This window comes from Canis lupus, chromosome 18 (assembly GCF_048164855.1).
Source record: "Canis lupus baileyi chromosome 18, mCanLup2.hap1, whole genome shotgun sequence".
NCBI lineage: Eukaryota > Metazoa > Chordata > Mammalia > Carnivora > Canidae > Canis > Canis lupus.
In genome coordinates this window covers 24,936,179-24,962,083 of record NC_132855.1, presented here as the reverse complement: position 1 = coordinate 24,962,083, position 25,905 = coordinate 24,936,179, and the positions used below count along the sequence as shown (strand labels likewise).

Below are 25,905 nucleotides of genomic sequence, written 5' to 3'. Positions count from 1 at the left end.
AAGCCAAACCTGTATCATCTGCCAACACCTGCATTATGTCACCACTCTCAATACAGAAGACAAGTAAGTGTAGTGAGAGACGGGCACAGAACTGATCATACCTGAGAATCTGGAACTCCTCCAGCTTCTGACACAATTACGCGTTTGTCACTGTTTTCTTCATCTTGTTCAATTGCTTTAAACAAAGAAAAGAAAAAGAATCTTAAAAAATGGAGCATCATAAGAAAACAGTTTTAGATCATTTTCTTTCAGGTAGTAATTTGGCAGGAAAAAGCAATGTTAGGGAGATTCACAAAATATAAATATCAGCACAATTTTTTATTATTTGGATGAAAGTTTACACTGGGCACTTTTCATGTGCATTAACTTGTTTATTAAATCAATGGCAGTGGAAAAGTTTGCTTTCATTTCTTCTCTCCACCTAAATCCATCCTGATATCAGCATGTCAGTACGCTTTAGCCAGAGGCAGCTGGGGTGTAGCTGAAAGCTTCTATCAAGTTTATCTGAGAACATTTTTTTTTTTTAAACAACGTGGGGGTTTTTGGCTGGTAGTTTATGGTGGCCTAAAACAGAAAGCATAATATTGTCTATTTAGACTGCTCAGTGTATTGTTACCATAAAATTCTGGACTGTGGAATCATGTATCTATCTCTTATCCCATATTTTCCCCAGCATCTCCCTATCCAAGTCCTTGTCACCCTTTCTGTGCTGGTGCAATCATCTCTAACACAGAGCTCTTAATTCTACCCTCTCCCTAATACAATCCAGCTGGGGCACAACTGCTGAAATAATCAGTCTCAAAAAACAAAACAAATGCCACACGTTGGCCCATGTAACGCTTATCTTATCAAGTATGAATTCTCTGTTCATCATTGAAGGTCTTCCTTGAATTCTCTAGCTTCCTCCTAATCTCCAACTCCATGCTGACATTCAATACAACCCTGACCCAAGCAGAGTGATTTGATTATTTTCCTCTGTGTACAGTTTGCTCTTTCACTTTAAAAATATTTATTGAGTGCTGGCTATGGGCCTGGCACTGAGGCTACTCCTAGAACAAGGCAAGCGAGCCCTGATTTCATGAAGTATACACCCTTGCTGGGAAGAGAGCCGATGAACAGCAACTCCTGCTACTACAACTAACAATAACAATCATAATAATTATAATAATTAAAAAATAAGATGGCATTAAAGGTCATAATAAATGGGGAGATGACAGAAAATAAACTGGGGGTGTCCCTAGAGAAATCATAATTGGGCTGGGCCCACAAGGTGGAGATGGAGCCACCCATGACAGGTGAGAGGGACAGGAGACAAACCTAGAGAGAACACAGACTACTCAGGGAATTCAGATTTTAGTCTAAGAATGTGGGAAACCACTAAGGAATTTTAAATTGGGAATCACATGATTTGATGTATATTTTCAAGAGTTCTTTTTGGCTTCTTTGGGGAGAATAGACTCAAGAGAAGTAAGAAAGGAAACAAGGAGACCAGTTAGGTGACTGTTACTGGCATCTCGAATAGAATTAACAATGACTTAGGCTACTGAGGTGGCGATGAGCTGAAGAAACGTGGAGGGCTTGAGCTAAATTTTTAGCTAAAATGGTGGGACACCTGGGTAGCTTAGTGGTTGAGCATCTGCGTTTGGCTCAAGGCGTGATCTCACGGTCCCGGGATCAAGTCCCACATCAGGCTCCCTGCATGGAGCCTGCTTCTGCCTCTCTCCTTCTCTCGAATGAATGAATGAATGAATGAATGAATAAATAAATAAATAAATAAATAAATAAATAAATAAATAGGACACCACTTGCCAGTGCACTGAATACGGTTGGGTAGTTGGAGAAGATGAGAATAAGAAGCAATCAAGGATGGCTCCAATGTAGAATAAGCTATTCCTTGTATCTGCCATGCCATTTTTTCTTTTGCCCTCTCTATCCAAAGCAAGGCAAAAACATTACCTATCTTGCTGACCATGAGCTCATGCCCTGGGTTCAAGTTCACATTGTTTTGTGGACTTTCAAATACTGTGCTCTCTGCTATGTACTTTTTCAAAGTATCATTTCATGTACCTTTGGCTTTTGTATGCCTCCCATGCCTACTGTGCAGGGCTTACCAGGCAGAGAGTGCATATAAAATGCTGTGCACACAGCATAAGCTCTGTAGAAACCACCTAGATGAACAGTTAGTTGCTCCCCGAGTGCCCCAAATGGCACAACTTGACTACATCTATTTACAGAAACTACTTCTTTCATAACTCTTTATGAAAAAAGAGGGGAGGGAAATTCTTCTATTAAACTCCACCAATAACTTGGCTAACTCCTATCATTGAGCATCTAAAGGCAAGACAGGAACAGCGGAAGTGGATAGAAGCCTTTCTTCTATTTTCAGCAAAAAGTTCCATTTATGTTTGTTTAAAGGGGGTCCCCTGTTGCTATGGTTGCCCGATTATGAGGAAACTTAAGAAGAGAAAAAAACACTCATATGCTCTCTGAAAAACTAGAGTCAAGAATGCTAAGAGAAAAATACAGCATAACTGTAAATTCCACTTAGAGATGTATTGGCTGGGGGTGCCTGGGTGGCTCAGTCAGGTAAGCATCCGACTCTTGAGCTCAGAGTTGTGAGCGTAAGCCCTGAATTATGCTCCATGCTAGGCATGGAAACTTTTTTGAAAAAAATGCATTGCTGGTGAAGTGAACTCTACTTCACTAACTGAAATAAATCTTTCCTTAATCTATAATAGGGAGCAATTCTGGAGGGCCACTCATGTGGGACAAGTGCACCCACACGTGTGTGAACCCTGTCTTAGCACTTGATGCTTTAATTTGAATTTTGCTCTTTACAGTTTTAGTTTAGATGAAAATGATGAAAATTACATTTTGGAATATTCTCCCAACTAAATTCATGTTTTTGTTTTTATTTTTGAAGGGAAGACATTCACAGCATTTATTCAAGTTAATTAATTTCCTTTAATAATCTGCCATATTGTTGATGTCATCATTAATGTTACTGTCATTACTATTTCTCTTTTGAGAGGACCATGCTTTTAAAAAATCTGGTTTGGATTTCCATGATGTCTAACTCTATGACTAAATATCTCTTTCCTTACCAAAGGGCAACCCTTTCATCACAAATAAATAAATAAATAAATAAATAAATAAATAAATAACACAAAAAAAAAAACAGAAAAACTCAGATTTAGTTGTAGAAAGTGATCTCCAGCAGAAAGAATTCATTGTCCATAACCTTTCCGGGTTGTATTTTACTTGGGGCCTCTTTTTGGGGGGAGGGGGCTGTCTCTCATAGATGTTTGCTTAAAACCGAGAACATGCTCTACTGCAGCACAGAAGGAAAATAAGGTCTAGTCCCTAGAGAACAGGCAGGTGTTCCTCCAGGAAAGGAACCCCAATGGCCCCTAGGTGACAGTCATTCTGCCAAAGTCAGGGGACAGAGTCAGTGACCCTCCTTCCCTGACCAGTCAGTAGTAATAAGGTCTAATCAGGTGAGTGGGGGAGGTAGTAACTAGCTTCCATTTAGAATCTGTAGCTCAGGAATATCTGTTTGAGTAAGCCGGAGCGGAGCTGGACTGAGATTGTTACAGAGTCTGGAGACAAAGTGACTTAAAATAGGCAAGTGCAAAAAAGACACAGGTTTCCTACTGGGGGACCACAGAAGGCAGCACCACCAGCCAGGGGTGGTCCTGTGCTTCTCTCTCAGAAGAGAATATACACTGAGAGGGTTCTGCAGTTTTCCTATAACGGGAATGATCCTGAACAAGTGGAAAGTTCAATCAGAGTTTTGATCAGAAAACATTGATAGAACACTGTGGGCAAGGCAATGGGTCAAGTGCTGAAAAAGAAAATCAAGCTATCTAAGATGTGATTCTGACGAGAAGGGACAATCTAGAAGTGGCCATCAGACCCCTGCACGCCACAGGGTGCTGTGTCCTCAGGGCCGCGTGGAGGGAAGGATGGCTTCTGGCTGGCACCATCAGGGAAGGCATTTCCCAGTCCTCTCCTCCTGGGCCTCAACCTGTCCTCTGTGCCTCTATGTTACTGCTCGGCCTCGCCCATTCCTGGCACTTGTTTATCTTCCTTACCTTTCTTGGTGGTGGGAGAAATGCACATTTGAGAGGTTAAGATCCTGCCTCCCAGGTGCCTAGCATGTGCGGAATTGATGTGTCGTAGAAATGTCCCTTTGCCTTGGTTCAGAAAAGTGGAAAAAATTTGGGGAAAGGAGAGCTAAGATGGGGTGATAGGGGTAAGGTGTTTTAGTCAGAAGGTGGGAGCAAAGTTATACCAATAAGCAGTTTTAGTACAGCTTAAACCAGACGATAGAGCACCAACACTGCCAAGCACCTCAAGAAGGTAGCTGGAATCCCTCTGCCACATAGGTTAGTCTGTAGAATTGGGAAGCTTAAATCCTTTCCCAATTATCTAGTTAAGCTCAACCAGAACATCTGAAAGAATAATGAACAACTAGAGGGTCTTACATTTCTGGAAAGTAGAAAGATCAAGTAAACTCAGCATCTCTCTTGTCCCTGAAAATGTCAAAAGTGCAGAGAAAGCTTTTGGATATCTTCTTTAAGTGTGCTTTTGGCATTTTGGTCTATAAGCAATCAAGATGGAGAGAGACGCTATCCCAAAGAGGAAAGTTTATAGGAACCAGAATAGTTGAGCCGGCCATTTGTGATGCCTTTATATTTGCTCAAAACCATGGTTACAAAGACTCTCCCATGTCAATCAGCCAGGCAAACCAACACCCATTGTGCAGGAGGGTGTGATGACAGTCCAAGTCCTGAGTGAAAAGGCCCAGAGGCCCAAGGCTCTGATAAGGGATACTCTGAGGCCAGAAGACAACCCCAACGGTTAAGTCCTAGAAATTGTGAAGGAGTGAGGATGCAAAGGCAGGACTGTTTGAACAGAAACCATCCTGTCCATGTTTTTGTTTTTAAAACAACATTCTGGCATGTAGGTACTTATTATTTCACATTATACTACAACATAAGATATGCAAGAATGAATAACGATTTCAGAATTGAGAGCTAACACTATTTTTTAAGATTTAGGCATAATTCTTAGTTCACATAAATAGAAACAAAGGAGGTCGGGATTCGCATAAAAGCGTACTTGGGATAAACATTCAGTTCTGTATTTCTAGCTTACCTCCAACCAACAATACTACATTTCTCATGACATCTTTGAAGACCTCGACATTAGTTGCCTAGCATTAAAGTTTGATTCACAGAGCAAGAACTACAAACAAAAGCAAGTTCAGGGATGTGGCAAAGGTAACTTAGCAATCCATCTCAGTCTGCACAATGGAGACTCTCAAGGTTCTGGGAGACTCTTAACTGCAGCACCCTGACGGCAAGAAAAAGAGTGTGGTCTCCTCCAATACATAAATAACATTATTTTCTTGGAAACACTGAAAAAGTATGATTCCAAGAATACATTTTAGCCAGTAGTTCACATATAGTTCTTGGGAACAAAAACGTCCTTATGTGGGACTTCTGAGGATTTACAATCACCCTGGGAAGCCTCATGTATGAAATACACAGTCACCTAAAAAGGAGTGTTCTGGTGACCCCCTGATTATGAAGATTAATGTCAAGGAATACATAAAAAGACAATTTCCCTCTTCATGCCTCCTAGTGGTGTAGCTCATGTGATAGAAGGAGGAGGAAGCAGTTATTTAGATTATTTTAGCTGAATTTTCTTTTATCTGATCAGAGTAAGCGTAGGTTGGGGGGAAAATTTCCTACACAAATATTGATTCTGGGACATTTCCCTCCAGTGGATCACGTACACAGGAATGACAGCTTTTGGGACCAAGGGAGGCTCAGAGCCTCCCTCTCTGCCAACACAAACCATCTCCTTATCTCCCAACACAGAGTTTAAAACCAAGAAAGGCTTTTGAAAATAACTTACACAACAAAAGTCACAAGCACAAGATCTAAAGCATATATTTTGAGCAACAAACATGAGAGTCCACATGAGAACTAAGTGTATCTGTGGACTAATTAGCATGAATTCACCTAAGAGTACTTAGTTTAAATGAATCTATTTGTAAGTTAGCCAAGAGCCATTCAAGATGAACTACCATAGACAGCCTCCGAGATTTTAGGGCTTGCCTTAACATCACTTCTTGTTATCTTCAGAACAGATTTTCTCTCATGACTGACTAGGATGATTGCTAAGAAAATTGTTTTAATAACTCTACTAATATTATTACTTAAACATAAAGAAGCCTGACATCCTTTCAAAACAATGCTTATTTAATTTCTGGTCAATTTTGCAAAGGTAAGAAAGAGCCGCACTCACAGAATATTAAACAGAATGATCATAACACACTAGGTAACGATACTTTAAAGTGTTCTTTACAAACCAAACTCTTTTTTTAATTTACAAACCAACTAAAAATTTTACTACAGATAAAAATTAAGCATTTCAAGTCTCCATGTGAGAAACCAGCAAATACAGTCAAGAAAAAGAGTTCACTGAATACTTGGCAAAAAATTAAAATGAATATAACCTAGCCTCTAGCATTTTTATAGGGAGAAAATTTCCATCAAGTGTCTCTTCTGATGTTCACGCAACCTGAAGATATGGACAGATAAAGTCATACCCACTTTATAGGTTAAAGAATAGAGGTTAAGTGACCTGCACTAGCCCTCCCCTGTACCTGTGGTGGTTCAAGTCTATCAAGGATGGAACGGTACAGTATGGGTCAAAATACACACCAACAAGTCCATTCATGTGGGTCTTGACCAGTATTTCTTTTCTTTTCAAGGTTTTATTTATTTATTTGATAGAGAGAGAGAGAAAGTATGAGTAGGAGAGAGGGGCAGGCAGAGGGAGAGGGAGAAGCAGGCTCCCCGCGAGCAGGGAGCCCGACCTGGGACTCAATCCCAGGACCCTGGGATCATGACTCCAGCCAAAGGCAGATGCTTAACCAACTGAGCCACCCAGGTGCCCCCAGTATGTCTTTTCTAATGAAACAGAACATAATATAAAAGAAAGAGCATAAAATTTAAACATCAGAATGCATCCCCACTAGTAACATTGAGTATTTTTCACCCATGTGGATGAGATATGTACTAGGTCAGGGTGTTTTTTGTGTTCAGTGGGCTGTGGACTTTAACATGTTAGGAAAACACTGAGGTGTTTCCAGGCCACAGGAGGCAGAGCGCCATTCCTCATTATCTAAATAACCATCTATTTTTTTCTCCCATTCCTGGAGAAAAGCCATAATATTTATTTTAGGAGGCCCCTCAACAAGGCTCCATCCACATTCAGCAAGCAGTACATTCTCTCTGAGGTGGCACGCAAACAAGCTTGCACTGAGAAATGCTGATCGAGTCTATTTATTTTTGGTTACCAATATATAATCACAAATGCTTCAAAATGCTCAAATCTTTTCTATTCTTTAAAAAGTAAGGGAAAAAGCATTTACAGCCTTCACTTCAGCACTGTATTTTTTTTAGTGTTAAAATTTGAAAACTGTTGCTCAGTATTCAAGATATGCCATCAAGATATGCCATATTATAATCTGGCCCATCCAGAGTGCCATTTGAACTTCTCTTTGAAAGCTGACCAATGCCTACTACATCTCTGTCCCAGCTGCCTTTACTCAGTCCCAATTGGTTTAGCCTCTGAGCTGAACTTGAGATTGTTGTTTTAGAACTCTGTGTTCTGGGTCCTTATCATCCTCAAACCCTCTAAAAATGCAAGTTTCCCGCAGGCTCTCTTTTCTCTCTGTCTCTTTCCTCGGGGATCTTATCTGTTCCTATGGTTTTAATTTTCATGCTTATGCAGGTTATTCCCAAATCTGTGTCTCCATCTCTGCCCTCTTCTCTGAGTCCCAGACCATGTCTCCAGTTACACTCTGAACATTTTCATTTCACAGACTATCATGTACCTGCTACGGACAAGTTGCTATCACAGTGCAGTGGCATGGCCTCTGTCCCCAGGGTGTGAGGACACAAAGGTCTGAAATCACCAGCATCATGTCCACCAGATTTCACAAGCCTCTTCCTCCTCCTGCAGAATTTTAGCTTGTCATCTCCAGGTGTCTTCATGTTCTTCCTTCCCCTCTACCCTCATGTCAGCCTCTCACTATACCCTGTCACTTCCACCTGTGAAATGTCTTCATCCTCCTTCCTATCTGCCACAGCCAGAGTTCACGACCACACCACCTCTCCTCTGGGCCCTGCCACAGCCTCCCAGCCAGCTTCTCCTCCCATTCATTCTCTCTTCCATACAGTTCCACTTCCAAAAGGCAAGTATGATCACTACCTGCCACCCAAGGCCCTAGATTAAATGAAAAGTCCTTCCTCTTGGCCTAACAAAGCTCTTTTTCTGTACATTTACATTTTGTATCTTGGCGTTTTATAGCTAGCAACATAAACCTCCTTCTTTACTCATCTACACCCTGAGTTCCTCGAGGGGAGAGAGTATGTTTTCCTATTATTTCTACCACATAGTGCTGCTAAGTAATTGTCTATTGAACTGAAGAAAGTAAAAATTGTAAGGTAAATACAAACACTCAATGTCACATCCAGTTTGGGGGAGCAGGTAAGATTATGAAGGAGCCTCAAGGAAAAGGTAGATTCTGATTGGTGGATGAAGGAAAAGATGGGAAGTCAAGGCAGAGAGTGTATAAACAGAGGTAAGGTGGAGAAAAGCAAGGGATTTAACATGGGACCAGTGAGTCATCCCAGTGAGTGTTGGGGAATACTAGAAATACTAGAAAACAGGGCCACAAAAGTTACTTGGGTTTCTATGTTAGGCTGAGGAGCTGGAGGGCTTTTAGTAGCAAGTAAGGTGATGTGAGCAAAGACACTACCACCACCATTATGCTAAATATATACAACCCTCGAGTTACGATGTTTCAGACACAGGTTCTCCATGTGGGCTGTCCCAGAGAATCTTTCCATATCCCTCTGATGGAGGTACTGGCAAGGCTGGCCTGAGGTATGTGGTCAGTGTGGGTAGGCTAATAATTTAATACCTCTTTATGCCAACATTTGTTAAATACTTTTATTTTTTTTTTTAACATTTGTTAAATACTTATTCAGTACATTTTTAGGAGGGCTAGTGAGAAATTTAGTTTCTATGAATAAAAGAACTTTAAAGAATGTTTATTTAATTTTTTATGTAACAAAACATTTTTAATCTTTTATTAATAAATTCTTCTTCTTGGAATTTAGGATTTGGCTTCTTTTGAATCATGTCATTTGGCAATTTAACTGACATGCTTAATTTTTAATTTTCCACACATGTAATTTTTCCAGCACTCTTGCTGAGGAAAGAGGTCACTTGTGGACATGGATAAAACCGTGTTGCCCAAATCCAGCAACAGCCCATGCATGACTTGGTTTCAGAATGACCACTCATTGCCAGCCAAAAGCTAGTAATTCCACAGGCTGATGGGGCTGCCTTGGTGGGACTTCAGCAGTGTGTGTATGTGCACTGACAAAGTACACTTATTAACCATATTCAAACCCAGCAAGGAACATTAATACATTTCCAGTAGATACAACCAGCCTCCTTGACCAAAGCAGGATCCATTTACCACTTAACAGTTAATTGATTCATTTCATATAGAAATCAGAGTTAAATCAGATCCTATTTAGGTGATCCCAAGGATGTGTTAGGGCAGATGTATGGTTGGTCTCCTTGATCAGATTCCAAGCACTTTTATGATTATTCTCATGTCACAGATGAGATAACTGAGGCAAAGAGATGCTAACTAGCCAAGGATCACACAGGAAGTCAGTGTAGGAGATGCTTAAGTACCCAGGTCTGACTCTTTACCTGCTTCAATGCACCATGAAGACTTAAATTGTCCAAAACGAATTGAACAGGAGTGAGAATGAAAACAAAGGAAACAAGAAGTTTACTGTATACAGTCTCAGCAAGAACTGATTTGAATTTCCTACGAGGAGTTCAGCCTGTAAAAATCAGGGTCAACGACTTACTCATTGTTGAGTGTTCCTACATACCTCTTCAACTGTTACCATGCTTCCTAAACTCTGCATTCTATATAGAGAAAATAATAAATGTTTGCTGCACAAAAGAAAGGTACTGCTTTGGGGCACCAGGGTGGCTCAGTTGTTTGAGCATCTGCCTTCAGCTTGGGTTATGATCTCAGGGTTCTGGGATCGAGCCCTGCATTGGGCTCCCTGCTCAACAGAGAGCCTGCTCCTCCCTCTCCCTCTGCTGCTCCCCCAGCTTGTGCTCTCTCTGTCAAATAAATAAATAAAATCTTTTTAAAAAAGGAAGAAAGAAAGGCACTGGTTTTACTAATATCTGAATATATGTGCACTGATGTCCTAGAAATTCACAGCACTCAGACAAAATAATAAATCTATAGCGAGGAGGCTAAAATCAGAGGTAGCTGAAAAGCTGCCATCTCCCCCCCCCCCCCCCCCATCAGATGCTCCACACTCTGCACACTTGGCTGATGGCAGCTCAAGCTCTGGACTGTTTCCCTGCTCCTTGCTGACTGCATGATTTATCCTGCCCTCAGGCAGAGAGGATTCCCCTTCAATTCTTAAAGCTTTTGTCTTAGAGCCAAGACCCTTCAAATTTCCTTTCCTCTACTTTGTAATAGGTTTTCACAGCATTTTCTTTTGAGTAACATTTAATAGATGTCCAGTCAATGGAAAAGTTATTCAGCAGAGAAAATTGATAATGCTAAAAGAACAAAGTATCAAATCCTTTCATTAGATCATAAATATTTGCTCCATTGGCCAGAGTCATCAGCACTTGAGCCTAAGAACCTTTCAGTTGCTCTTCGAGGAAACATACCAGAAAAATACAAGTTTCCTCTTAACACAAAGATGGCTTGTACAGGATCAAACTAAAATAAAACTTTAATTTAAAAAATAATCAAGTTAACCTTAGCTATGATTTTTCTTCAGCATTTATGTTGAGAGAGAGAAAAGCTTTCGGTTTTGAAATGCCTTGAGGATATTTCTGGTGGCAGGACAGTTTGGGCCAATCTGCTATAATCACATGATAAAGATATGAGCGGCAATGGCTCTTAGACACTCCCAGATGTTCATTCATTTAAAAAGACCCTAGTACAGGGGTGCCTGGGTGGTTCAGTCAGTTAAGCATCTGACTCTTGATTTCATTTCAGGTCATGATCTTAGGGCTTTGAGATAGAGCCTCAACTCTGGCTCCATGCCGGCATACAGCCAGCTTAAAAATTCTCTCTCTCCCTCTCCCTCCACCCAAAAAAATAATAAAATAAAATAAAAAGTCCCTAGTGCATTTCTCTACTCTATAGCTCTCTCAGGAATTAAAATTTTAAGATTTATCTCATCTGTTTTCTTAAATTCCACATGTGAGTGAAATAATATGGTATTTCTTTCTCTGATTTATTTCATTTAGTATAATACACTCTAGTTCTATCCACATCATTGCAAATGGCAAGACTTCATTCTTCTTGATGGCTGAGTAATATTTCATTGTATATATACACACATCTTCTTTATCCTTTCATCTGTTGATGAACATCTGGGCTCTTTCCATAGTCTGGCTATTGTTTATAATGCTGCTATAAATATTGGGGTGCATGTGCCCCTTCAGATCTGTATTTTTGTATCCTCTGGATCTGTATTATTTTACCTAGTAGTGCAACTGGTGAATCTCAGGGTAGTTCATTTTTAACTTTTTGAGGAATCTTCATACTGTTTTTCTGATGACTGAATGAGTTTGCATTCCCACCAACAATGCAAGAGGATTTCCCTTTCTCTGCATCCTCATCAATACCTGTTGTTTCTTGTGTTATTTTAGCCATTCTTGACAGGTATGAGGTGGTATCTCATCGTGGTTTTGATTTGTATTTCCCTAATGATGAGTGATATTCAGTATCTTTTCATATGGGAAAGGGGAAAAAAAGAGAGAGAGAGAGAGAAACCATAATAGACTCTTAAGGATAGAGAACAAACTGAGGTTGATGAAGGAGGTGGGTGGGGGATGGGAGAGAAGGGTGATGGGTATTAAGGAGGGTTCTTGTTATAATAAGCACTGGGTGTCATATGTATGTGAGGAATCACTGAATTCTACTCCTGAAACCAATACTGCACTGTATGTTAACTAACTAGAATTTAAATAAAAATTAGAAAATAAAAAAAAAATTATCTTAAGAAATAAAAGTAATTTCTGAGTCTAACTATGTGCCAACGTAGAGCTACATGCTTTACAGCATCTCATTTAACTCTCCTCCCCACCTCTGACCTAAACAAGCCCCTGAGGCATGTGCCATTAGCTCCATTTTGCAGAATAAGAAAATAAGCCTCTGGAAGCCACTAAGTTATAGCAAGTAGCTGAGCTAGAAGTGATCTGGAGTCCCTTGATTTGCTTTTCACAGCTACACAAATCCACCTCTAGGACTGTAAAAAAGAAAGCACAACAGGTTATACCTACATTGATGCTTAACTAAGGTTTTATAGTAGACCAGTTATCTGCTTTTTAAAAATATCATTATAGCTTTCTGCCACACATATGATGTCCATAAGCTTTTCTTGCTCCTGAATTGTCAGTAATGCTACTGCTAAATCTTCCCAATGACGTAACAAGGAAATTCTAAAACATACAGAAGAACCACCACCAATTCTGTAAGAGTCCTTGTGTTTGCAAATACAAGCAAAGATACCAAACAGTGCAATCAATGGAGGGTGGGCAGCTCAAGAGGTGGCCAGGAAAAGATGTGAATTTTCCTTAACCCTCATCTAATCTACCCTGCTAGAATTTAAAGAAACTTCCTTTTATCATTTATTACACATTTGGGAAAAAATTATGGCATCATCCCTACAGTCCTTCTAGCATATGACCTTTGTCAAGTTTTACCACTTTACCAAACCTCAACTGCATTTCTTGAAAAAGAGGGATGATAACCAACACTACCCACAGGATGAGTATGTGGAAGAAAGAGTAGACATGAAATGCTTGATTGAGGGTAGCTACCTTTTACTCTAAACATGGTTAACATGCTTTTTCCCTTTTCCATTTTTAGCCATGGATGGGGCCTTTCTCCTAATTAGGCCCAGCCACTACTGGGGTAGAGTGGATAAGGAACATAGAAAGAAAGTCATTACAATTTGTATTCTGACATCAAGTTAGAATTTTACCTTGAAACGGCAAAATTTATAGAGAGATGTCACCTTCCTTTGCACATCAAGAACCAACTCTGTAAGTTTCAAACCTCAAATCCCTTTTTCCTGGACTAGCAAAGCCACAGGTTTGTCCCCCTCAAGAACCAGTCAGGATGTAATGGGCTAGAAAAGCTCAAGGCTGTCTCCAAGATACTGCAAGTGGACTGTCAAGTTTGGGGGGGCAGGCTCTTAAAGAGGCATCAGAGAGAAAACGTAAGACCTATGGGCCTCACCTTTCCTGAGTGGGCTTGGGCTCTGAGAAGATGAGGTCAGGTACATGGTTGAGGCAACACCAAAGACAGGAATGCAGTTTAACACACAGATTGAGACAGCACACAGAAGAGACTGTGTCACAGTCTAACTCCCAGCCCCAGGTGGGGGTCAGCATGCTCACAGTGAAAGCTGTGAGCTTTCACTCACAGTGAAAGAAAGGCTTTTTCAGTGAGCACAGTAAAGCTAAGGCGGGCAAGGGGCAGATGAGGTCCAGAGCTTAGTATTCTTGAGTTGTTCCTCTTTCCCAGGATGGGAAATCTGCAAGGACTCACAAGCTTCTATATGTCCTAGGGACAGAGGCCTGCAGTGCAGCCTACCTTATTCAGGGCCATTGGCTGGATGGAGCACATGACAGGGAAGCAGTGGGGTTTATAGCTTCAGCAGGAGGCAATACAGGGCAAGACAGCCCGAAAGGCCCAGAGACCCTAACCCAGCAGGGATGTGCCCCTGACTATCACTGCAAATATCACAGGGGCATCAATGACCGACATGGGGACCTCTGCAGAGACTAGAGATGCCCAAGAGCATGGTGAGGTTCCAGTGACTCTTCCACACCAGGGACTGAGGAATCCCAAAGGGGGTATTTTATACTCAGCCCAGGCAGGAGCAATAGCCTGAAGGGACAGTTTATCATAAAAAAGAGTTCAAATCTAAAACAGCTAAAATGTGGCTCTCTGGCAGTAGGTAGCAGCTTGCAGAGGACCCAGTGTAGTCGTCACAAGAACATAGCACTTCCCACCTACATTTCAGTGTAGAGAGTAATTCTGAGAATCTGTTCGTTACCACTTTTAAGTGTCGATGTAAGTGCTTTAATGGCTCATAAAACAAAATAACCTTGTATGATTATTACCAGATAAGGTAACAAAACCAAGCCAAAACACATGCAGGGAAAAAAAGGTTTTGATACAGCATTGCTTGTCAACCCAAACTATTTTTCACATCCATGCCAAAGGCACTGACTCATATTTCCTCTCAAACAAGTATATGTATTTTGAATTTTCATATAAAATTGATAAAATTGTCAGTTGTTTTATTTATCTTTCTTCTTGGAATAGCAAGCTAATAAAAAAACTGCACTACAACAGGTCCCATGAAAATTTCCTTGGAGGGGCCTGAGCCACCCATATATATAAATGTGATCTTTTGATGAAACCGTCCATTTGGTGAGAAGACTAACCCTGAAATTAGTTAATTCGTGTAGGCCTAATGTTACCAGCAAAAGAAAACAACTTCAGTTACTTGGACTTAGGTACAAATGTGAGGTGTGAATTCTGGGGCCGTAGTTAGTTTTGGGGGTGCGTCTAAGTGGCCGAGGGTCCGAGGCACCTGCTGTCAGAGCCTGCATCCCAGGTGTGCAGCTCTAACACCGTGAAGCCTCGTGATGGAATAAGCCCCTTCCCTGACCAGACAAGGTAGGCACACCACAGGCGGCCAAGACAATGCCCCCTACGCCTTCTCGGGCAGCAAGAGAGGCTCTCGGCCAGGGCCTATCGACAATCTCCAAACTCCTTTAAAGACCCACATCTGAAGGGTGGGGAAGTTGGTTTTATTGCTAATACGTGACAAATTTGTGTTTACTGTATACTCTCCGCTTCAGACAGAGGAAAATCACCCGCACTTAGCTCCACCTTTGGAACTATGACAGAAATGGGCCTTTTAAACATGTAAAAACAAAATGAAAAATCAAAATGAATAAGAACATATAAACCTGAGATGGAGATTGTATCTGTCATGCTTGGCTCTCTACCATCTGTTCCTCAGGATGGATCCAAAGTAACCTCACATTTCTCACAGTTATTTTTCTACCAGAAAACAATGACATGATAACATGTAAACTTCTTCATTGATTTTAGTAGGTGAACGCTTTGTGTTTTTTTATGCTTTGTTTTTATTAAATGTTTATATTTTCAATAGAGAAAAGCTAGCCACTTTTTAGCAAAGGGGTGAACCAGACAAGCCTGTTCATTCTATTGACTTGGGATCAGACCACAGTTCATAAGGATTGGCTTTCCCATCCTTTTCCGAGGATGCAGCTTTGGGTCAGGGGCACTTGTTGGGAGCCAGGGTTAAATTCACTTCCCCTTTAAATAGTGCCAACCACTCCCCCTTCAAATGGTTTCCTGGTAAGTTTAGTGTGGAAAACCTCAGTGAGAATGTTCTGGGGGTGAGGGGGGAACACCTAGGTGGCTTAGCAGTTGAGTATCTGCCTTGGGGCCCAGGGTGCGATCCTGGAGTCCCAGGATTGAGTTCTCCCTGCATGGAGCCTGCTTCTCCCTCTGCCTGTGTCTCTGCCTCTCTCTCTGTGTCTCTCATGAATAAATAAAACCTTAAAAAAAAGAGAGAGAGAGAATGTTCTCTTACTCCTGAGTCTTGCCCAACAAATAAAACCTTGATAATAATTCACTTCATTTATAAAGCTTTTACTGCCAATACCATGAGAATGTTATAATTCTGTTATCATTCCCATGACAAAATCTCTAGTCGGGTAAAGGAACACGGAAAAGCTAGGAGTTAGGCAGTTGTCCAATAAATGAGTTAGTAGCCAAAGTATAAACAACATTTTGATTGTCCCTACCATACTTGGTTCATTAGACCAACAGCCTTCATGACACATCAGCTCACTCCCTGAGACTGCATATCACACAGACCTTGGAATGTGTCTGTCAAAGCGTGGCACCTAAATCACTTAGGGGTGAAGGCTGGTTAAAAATTCAGATATCAAGGCCTCCATCCAAGCTTAACTGGAGTGGGGGCGGGGCGGGGGGAGGGAGGCAGGAGCACTGCAAATTACTACTATGCAAATGAATCTTGAGAACCACTGCTTTAGAAAAATAAAATTCTCTAGTCACAGGGGAATTTTGATGTAACCATTCAGTAAGAAACCTAGGATTACTTTTTAAAGTATCTATCCATCCTTGTTTCCTCATCTCCAAACAAAAACACTTTGTAAAAATGTATGAAGTTGTATAACACACGACCTTATTGACTCTGGAGCCAAAATTTCTATTGCCCACCTCAATCCAAAAACAGATCTCAATCACTGTATGCAACATTAAAATGCAGTATTTTTATAACCTATCTGAAAAAAAGCAAATAGCTAGAACTACAGTTTGACCGCTTATAAAGAAAAAGTCTGATTTAGAAATTATCAAATGTTCAGTATTTATGTGTGTGTTACATAAATGGAAAGAATAGTACACGAAGCAAATTTCACTTTTATTGCAACAGCATCACTCATTCTGGAAGAATTCAGCTAAATCAAATCGCTTGCTTTGTGTTCTGCACTACAGAACATTATTTACTTATACTCACACACACTGTGTTCATGTCATTGCAGTTTTACTGAGAACAGCTCCGTTTTTATGGCTGTTTACACAATCAGACTTTTAATGTGACGAATTCTGGACAATAGCTGGGTCATGTGGCCAAGACAAAGATTTCCCTTGATAGCTCTTACTTGTCAATACAAATGAGAGTTAGAAAATGTTCTCTGAAGACGAGGCCGGGGGCAGGAAAGGGCCTTCCACAGATCTTCACTGAGGAAAAAGACAATGAGTCACAGAAGTTTATAAAGGAAATTAATTTATCAAAAGTTACCATGCCCATATTCTTACTGCACAGGCATCAATGTGTAATTAAAGAGATGTAAAGCTGCCTAGAACTGGGTACTTAGGCCTTGATCCACAGGCTTAGTATGGCACGGTAGTCATCAACCTTGCCTGATCACTTCCTTTTATGAGAAATGGAAACTGAGGTTGAGGGCAGCCAGTTGACTTACCAGAGTGACTGAACTCAGGGCAGCATGGGAGTCAAATTTCCTAAGGACATGCCCAGGATTGCTGGAATTTGGTAGGAGGGTGTGATTACCAGGGTGTACAACTTGGTAACTTTATAACAATAGCATATGGCAAGAATTCTTTTTTTTTTTAAGATTATTTATTCATGAGAGAGAGAGAGAGAGGCAGAGACACAGGCAGAGGGAGAAGCAGACTCCATGTAGGGTGCCCAACGCGGGACTCAATCCCAGGACCCCAGGATCACGCCCTGGGCCGAAGGCAGGAGCAAACCGCCGAACCACCCAGGGAATCCCTGCAAGAATCCTTTTTAAGGAATATTTCAGTTCATAAGAGATATGATTTTAATATAGCTTTCCATTTAATTATCTAATCTTTTAAAAATATTTCCTCAAATATTCCTAATATTTAAAATATCTACATCGCTTTCATTTTGTACCTAAGGGGTGTATAAAGGAGCAATCATAGAATTACCAATTCTGAAAGGAGATTATAGATCAATCCTCTTCTCTGTCTTCATCCAGGCACTCCCCAAATGCAAACCTTTATTCATACATAAAAAAATTGTCAGCCACAGGACTTTTCAGTGGATGCCCAGCCTTTGAGGACAGTGGGTAATTAGTATACCAGGCTCTCAGGCTGGCCTCTGGACACTGGGTGGCATATATCATATGTTCATCTGGGAAGCAGCTCCCACTCCCCAGAAGACCAAGAACAAAGGAGCTGGCAGGCTTCAGGGAGAGGCTGCTCAGTCAACAGTGGATTAAAGACACCCATTAGTTGCCTCAATCAGCTAATTAGCTCAACAAATGCAAAACCTAAATCATTAAAGAAAGTGGCCCTGACTGCATTGCTGGCTTCTGATTTGGTGTCACCAACCCAGCAGGGTGGAACAGGGTAGTTCCACAGAAAACAAAAATAACTGTCCACACTAGGGAACTGGAAGGGGATGGGGCTTGATTTTTTTTTTTTTTTTTTTTTTTTTATGAAAGTCGAGACCTGCCAGGAAGTTTCACTGACAAAGAAAGAGTACCAGGGAGACCTCTGTGTTTATGCTTTGAAATTTAAATCAATTTAAATATAAATTGCTCTCCTTTTTTTGTCATTATGAGAAAGAAGTAAAATGTGGGTTTCAGATCTCTGGTGTGCAAATGGTCATTAACTTTCATTTGACCTTGGGTGTAGAACTAATATTGAATTTATGCACAGGATACACTCATTATACTCATCTAGCTCCCTCACAGAAAATAATGCTCCCAGGAGCTACAATGCTAGAAGCTGCTTTTCAGCACTCAAATAGAAAACTTGATTTTCTTCCTTTAAAGCCTCTCTCCTGCCTTCCACTCACCTCTCTGCTCCAAATCTCAGGGAAGCTTGGCAACATTTGTAAAACCTAGGCACTAACAGGTAAAAATCTGAATGACATAAAATCGTTGTCCTGGACCACACAGGACAAGAGCCTGGTCTGTGAGCCCTCATATTCCTAGGGTCAGGGACCATCAGTACTCAGTTCTCCTTCCCTGTGTTTGGTTCCCTAAGACAGGGACAAGCGCCCATTTAAAGTGATAATTACCATTGTCTACTGGGCCTTACAAGCATTACATACCGCCACTGAAGTGCCCCGCAGCACTCTGTTTTGAAAACAAAACCCCTGCATTCTGGAGCACACTCGGGGTAGTTATAATTATTCACCTCCTAGGCAAATCAGTTTCATTTACTATCTTAATGGACACGATCGTGTGGAAGGATAAAAAAAGAAAATCAGCTTGCTTGCTTTTCTCAATTCTAAACAATTCTTAGGGTTAAAGGAACCCAACTTCTGTACTCTCAGATCTCTTGCTGTTCAAGGAGAAATCAGGGCAAAGGGCTATTTTCTTTTATAGTATGCCATTAATGGTTATTTATCATTTCGACTTAATAGCTCTAATTACAAAAGACGGTGTCACGGGATTTTTTTTTTTAAAGGCAATTTTCTTTGTATCCCAGTGGGAGAGTTAGAAAAATTTACAAAGCATCTGCTGCATGCATTTTCAATTGGTTCTGGGTTTTACCAACGCTTATTATTTTCTTGATTGCAAGAATTTCACATTTTCAAAGATCCTTGACCTTGACATTGGATCGATAATTACTATATTAAGACTCTTACTGTGGTTTTATGCCATTTTTTTTAAAAAGACACATTGTACTTCTTTCCTCTTGGTTGACAATCAGTGGGGCTACAAGAAAGTCAGTGTAGGACTGTGTGGACCACGAATGGGAGCGATGGCCGCTGGCTGGCACAGCATCCAAGAAGTGGCAAAGAAGAAAAGGACAAAAAACAAACCATGTGGAAATATCAATTCTGAGAGAACAAGGTACATCCTTAGATGGCACTTAAGTGGTTGAAAGTATCACGATAAATTAAGCATAGTATCTTAATTACTTAAAATCTAGCCAACAGCCTTCTGCCACTATAATCTTCCTAGCTCAAACACTCATTATTAGAGTGCTCAGAGACTAGGTGGAAAAAAGAACATCTAGGAGAAGATCATCATAGTTTTAAATTTTCAATATAAAATATCACAGAAAGCTGGAAAGGTTGAAGAACTTGCCAAAGCGGTAACTATATTAGCCTGTGAGGTTGTCTTAGCTGGCCCTTAACTGTATTATTAACATCAACTCTAAAATTCCATTTTATTGTGCATTCTCCTATATATGAGTTATGTGTTTACCAAAGGGAAAGGGTCAAGTCAAACACGGTTCTCCACTAAAAGGAGAAAGCTGTCAACTAGAAATAAAAAGTAAAAATTTAGAGGACCATATAAGTCAGAACAATTCCATAGGTTTAATGGTTATTTTTTTCTTCTAAACATGTAAAAGGAAAAGCCTTCTCTATTGCTAAAAATAATCAATCTACTTCACTTCTCACGACAAAGTAACATGAATATCTTGTCTCCTTCTGCCCTGAAGGAGAATGTTTTCTCAATTGTGTCAGATCTCAAATCTCACATCAGAGCTTCCTGTCAACATTTCATTTCCCCCAATCTTACATGCATATTCTTAAGAAGGGGGCTTAAAACTGCTTAAATTTCCTAATAAGTATTGCTGATGACCAATGATTGTTACTAACAGTAGATCTTCAAAGCTGGCAATTGAACCAGACTACTGGGGTGACACAAGACTCTCAACCTGTCTGATGGGTCCACCATGACTACTGGATCCAGGGGTTGCCTGCTTGAATATGTTACCTGCACAGAGTTCATTGCATGGCAAACAGTAGTTACCAGGTTGCTGAAATCATACCCCCATTCAAATGCCTAATTAACCTTGAATATAGGATCCAAAGATGAGAAAACAAACATGAGGATCCAGAAGGCTAGGAAAGACCATTTAATTTCAATGTAAAACAGTGGCTTCCTTCTCATCCCTTCTATTAAGTAAGAGTAAAACATTAAAAATAATGTTTCTAAGAAGCTAAAATTAATCACAACAGAGTGAAGCTATATTATACTCTTTTATATTATATATATATATTTATATTATATATATTTAATATCCCCAAGAAATAATAAAGTATCTTGGTACACAAATAACACTTTAACCTCAATTCCTGGGAAGAGAAAAAAAAATGCTGCTACTTGAAAAATGTATGAGCTTTAACTCTGGTCTTTTCCATTCCAAGAACAAAAGTGGAAGATGGGATTTTCTTTTCACAAACCACATCTTTATTCTTATAATCCAGAAAATTATTAACAAGGGAGGGAGCACAGTGTAGTAAAAATTGGAGACTGGGCGTTGAAAAACATGGGTTTGCAATCTGGCTGCAGGCTTTCTAGCCTAAGTGATCTCAGGCATAACATTTTTCTTTAAATCTTGAGATGGAGACACGACACAAACAATTCCTTCTGTGGTGAGTGTATGTTGTGCCTGCTTACCAAGGTTCCCTCTCTTGCTGGTTTCCTTTGAGGGGCCACATCTATCCTGGCATTAGCCCATGTGTCTTGTGTGGGGTTGACCTGACTTTGGAACTACCCCTGTCATGCTCCTACTGCTCCAGAGGCGGGCATGTCATTCTTCCAATAAGGTCCCCACCAAGACCACTGTTGGGACTTCCAAAACAGAGGTTTTTCCTTTCTGATGAGATTAACTTCATAGATTCTTTGAGCCAATAAATTCCCTTTGTGCTTTTTTTCTTTTCTTTTCTTTTCTTTTTTTTTTTAGCACTTGCACCTAAAAGAGGCCTGAATAAAATATTCCCAAGGTTGTGATTCCATCAAAGATAATAAAGGTAATTAATACAAATATTTATTGCTATGATTAAATATTAGAGCTGAAAGGCATCTCTAAGGTTTTCAGATTCCATACCAATCCCCTAATGAGACAAACTGAAATCACTTTCCTAAGGTCACAGTGACAATGGCATAAACAGAGCCTAGAACCCCTTTCTTTCCCAAACTTTAATTTTTTAGATATTTAGTTTTAAAGCACTTAACTAGCTATGGACCAAGCAGACAGAGTAAAATAGAACAACTGCCAAAGAGATTTACCAATATGGTATTTCTGGCTTTCCAGAAATAGAAGCCCACCACGGCACAAATTTCATATAATCTAAAGATAATGAGAGCTAAAAGTGCTTTGGCTGTGGATTCCTGGAAAAGGGAAAAAACATATCTCCCAAGACTCTAATTAGCTAACATTAGCAGCAGAATAAGCAATCGAACAAAAAGAAAGTGTAAGGATATCTGTGCTAATTTTTGTAAATCTCTTAAAGAAGCCTTAAAATGCTATTCACGTTCACTAAGGTTAGCATCTGGAGGAGAAAACTGTTTAAAGGCACATCCTAATGGCCTTTTAGAAAATTACAACAAAATGGATTTTTTACTAAGCTACAGCCTTGAATCATTTATATCATCTATCGATTGGCAGTTACTTTTATTTCTGTTTGCACGGTGAGCTGAAATAAAAAACTTTTGCTTTATACTAATTCTTGTTTTAATAACCCTTAGCAATGAGACATAAATCTGGCATGACCACCTGAGCCCTAATTAACAGTTTTACTGCAAGACATAAGATATTAAGGTAATCAATTCCTTCTGTCAAGCCCCAGATGTACTATCATTTTCATACTTTTTATTAGATATATACCAACTTCTTTTTTTTCTTCCTTAAAAAAACCCTTCAAAATAGTTTTACAAAACCACATCAAGCATACACAGAAAGTACCATTCTGCAGCTGGAACTCTATTTAATTAAAGCTATGCTTAATGTCTTTGCATTTTATCACCTCCTAACTACACAGTAATCAGTAATAAGTTTTTCTTTTCAAACAGCTAGTGACTCATTAATGTTTTCCATTTATGAAACATGTTGTAATTTAAAAACAGCAGGGGCCCTATTTATCTTTGCTATTATATCTTCACACTTTACACTGTACCTGGCATACAGCAGGTGCTAAATTAGAATCCAAAAAAGGCAAGAAGGAACATAATATCTATGATACCTCTCGTACCTTGCCAGTCATTTTTCATCTACTCTCAATGTCAAGTCAAGCAGTGAGAGTATGGAGGGAAACAGGTAAGTATCTCTAGTACTTTTCATATTTGGATTTTTTGAATAGTTTAATATACAACTTTTTGCTCATTTCCGTCCCTAGACTGCTTACCAAATTTTTGGGGGGTACAGGAGAGAAATATCTTTGTTTTTCTCTATTACAGCCTTGTCGATTCATGTTACTTTTCTAACCAAAAAATACCATATTTAGTTAAAGTCAAGGACAAAATAAGAATGCCAACTATCAGTGACATTTGTCAATGCTATATTAGAAGACACTGGCTAATGAAATAGTATGAGATAAAAAGGAGTTATTTGGATTGGTGAGACAGAGACAAACTAGTCATTATTGATAAATGTTATACTTGCCCATACAGGAAATCCAAGATCATTTTAAAACAAGGTAGTAGAACTCATTTGGGTTCAACACTTTTGCTAGACACAAGAGCAAGGGTTCTCAAATAGCAAAGATTATTAATTATAAAAGACAATAGATGCAGATATCAACAAACTGATTCTAAAGTTTACAGAGAGGGAAAAGACCCAGAATAGTCAACACCATATTAAAGCAGAAGGACAAAGTTGGAAGGACTGATGCTATATGATGACAACACTTACCATAAACTCGAGTAATCAAGACAGTGGGGCATTATCGAAATAATAGACAAATAGATCAATGGACTAGAACAGGAGAGCCCAGAATAGACCCACACAAATACAGTCACTGATTTTTGACAAGGGAGCAAAGGACATATAATAGATAAAAAAATAATCTTTTCAATGAATGATGCAGGAACAACCAGACAGCTACATACAAAAATAGATAAATAAATAAACCTAGACATAGTCCTGACCTTTAACAAAAATTAACTCAAAATGGATCAGAGGTCTAAATATAAAATGCAAAAATATACAATTCCTAAAATATGACATAGGAGAAAACTTCAATGAGCTTGAGTTTGGCATGACTTTTTAGATACAACACCAATGACATGATTCCATGAAAGAAAAATAAGCTTGACTTCACTGAAATTAAAAGCACCTGCTCTTCAAAAGACAATGTGTAGAGAAGCCACAGACAGGGAGAAAATATTTGCAAAAAAATATCTGAAAAAGAACTGTTCCCCAAAATATATGAAGAACTCTTAAAACTCAAAAATAAGAAAACAATCAATCCAAAGACCTTAATAGACACTTCACCAAAGATATACAGATGGCAAATAAGCATATGGAAAGATGGATGCTCCACATCTTAGGTCATGGGGGGGGGGGGAAGCAAATTAAAACAACAATGAGCTACCACTACACAACCATTAGCGTGGCTAAAATCCAGAACACTTACAACAACCAATGTTGACAAAGATATGAGGCAACAGCAATTCTCATGCATTCCTGGTGGGAATGCAGAATGGTATAGCCACTTTGGCAGGCAGTTTGGTGGTTTTCTATAAAATGAACCATACTCTTGCCATACTATCCAGTAAGTGTGCTCCTTGATATTTACACATAAGAGGTGAAAATTTACATCTATACAAAAGCTGCACAGTGATGTTTATGGCAGCTTTATTCCATAATTGCCCAAACTGGGAAGCAACCAAGATGTCCATCAGTAGATGAATGGGTAAATAAGTTGTGGAACACTTAGAAAATGGAATATTACAGACTGCTAAAAAGAATGAGCTTTCAAGCCATGAAAAGTCATGAAGGAACCTTAACTGCATATTATTAAGCAAAAGATGCCAATCTAAAGAGGCTACCTACTGTATGAATAAAACTAAATGACTTTCTGGCAAAGGCAAGACTACAAAAGCAGTAAAAAAAGATGAGTGTTGCCGAGGTTGGAAGAAAAAAATAAATAGATGAAGCACAAAGGATTCTTAGGGTAGTGAAACTATTTTGTATGATATTCTAATGTATCACAATACCCATAAAACATAAAATACAGAGTGAATCCTAATATAAACTATAGACTTTGAGCAATAGTGGTGTGTCTGTATAAGTTCACTGATTGTAATAAATGTGCCACTCTGAGATGTTGATAGTAGGAGAGGCCATGCACAGGTCAGGGCAAAGGGTATATGGGAACTCTGTGTACTCTCTGCTCAATTTTTCTGTGAATCCAAAACTTCTCTAAAAAGTAAACCTATTAAAACAAAAGGGGTCATGAAAGATAAAGACTTGAGAAACCATCACAGAAGATAACTAAAAGAGAGAGAGAATAGAAAAATAGTTCATTTACAATAGTAACTGTCATCACAAGGCGACTAGAAATACAAACAAAATGTATAAGGCCCTTATGGAGAAATTTTCACAGCAGTACTGAAAATTTGAAAAAATAAAAGGATATCCTAGGTTCATGGATGAAAACACTTATTTCCAAAGTGTCAAATTTATCTAATAATCTATATGCAATACACTTTAAAAGATTCCTATAGGAGATTTCACAGAATCTGACAAAATTAAACTCCGAGGAGGACAAGATAGGTAAGAAGAGATTTGCCTTATTCCTACCCTAGAAAAAGCCGTGTTATAAAGCTTTGGTAATTGAAACAATATACATGAATTTCATGTATGGTGGAGTTAGCATCATGTTCCTGGGGGAGTTAGCAGTGAATGTTCCTGGGGGTAATAACTGGCTTAGCATAAGGAAAACATAAAATTTGATTTCTACCTGACACCATATACAAAAACAAATTCCAGATGACTTAAAGTCCTAAATGTGAAAAACAAAACTTTAACACTGTTTACACCTATCTACCAACCTAGCTCTTCCATTTTTAGTAATTTATTATGAGAAAATAATTGTAAAAAGGCAAAAGAATACAAGCATAAGAATTTATCTTTAGGTTCTTCTGTTATTTATAATAGGAAAAAAATTAAAAACCTAAATATACAACCCAGAATTAAACAAACTATATAGTATATATAGCTAATAAAACTGATGATCCAGATCTATATTACTGACATAAAAATAAAATCTATAAAAAATGGATTATATATAGCTACAGTAATCGATACTGGTGTATACTAACAGAATCTGTCTAATGGAGAGTAAAAGAGAACCTAGAAAGATACCCACACAAATATGCCCAATTTATTTTCGACAAAGGTACAAAAGCACTTCAATGAAAGAAAGATGGTCTCTT

The 25,905-nt window shown here is 39.3% G+C and overlaps 1 protein-coding gene across 1 annotated transcript in view; it reads right to left on the bottom strand.

Annotated features, from left to right (window-relative positions):
- RAPGEF5 (Rap guanine nucleotide exchange factor 5) overlaps nucleotides 1-25,905 on the bottom strand; it is a 229,736-nt gene that overhangs the window by 114,186 nt on the left and 89,645 nt on the right. The window contains exon 8 of the mRNA XM_072783806.1: nucleotides 102-175. Within this exon, the coding sequence (XP_072639907.1) occupies nucleotides 102-175 (74 nt within the window). The remainder of the gene's footprint in view (nucleotides 1-101; nucleotides 176-25,905) is intronic.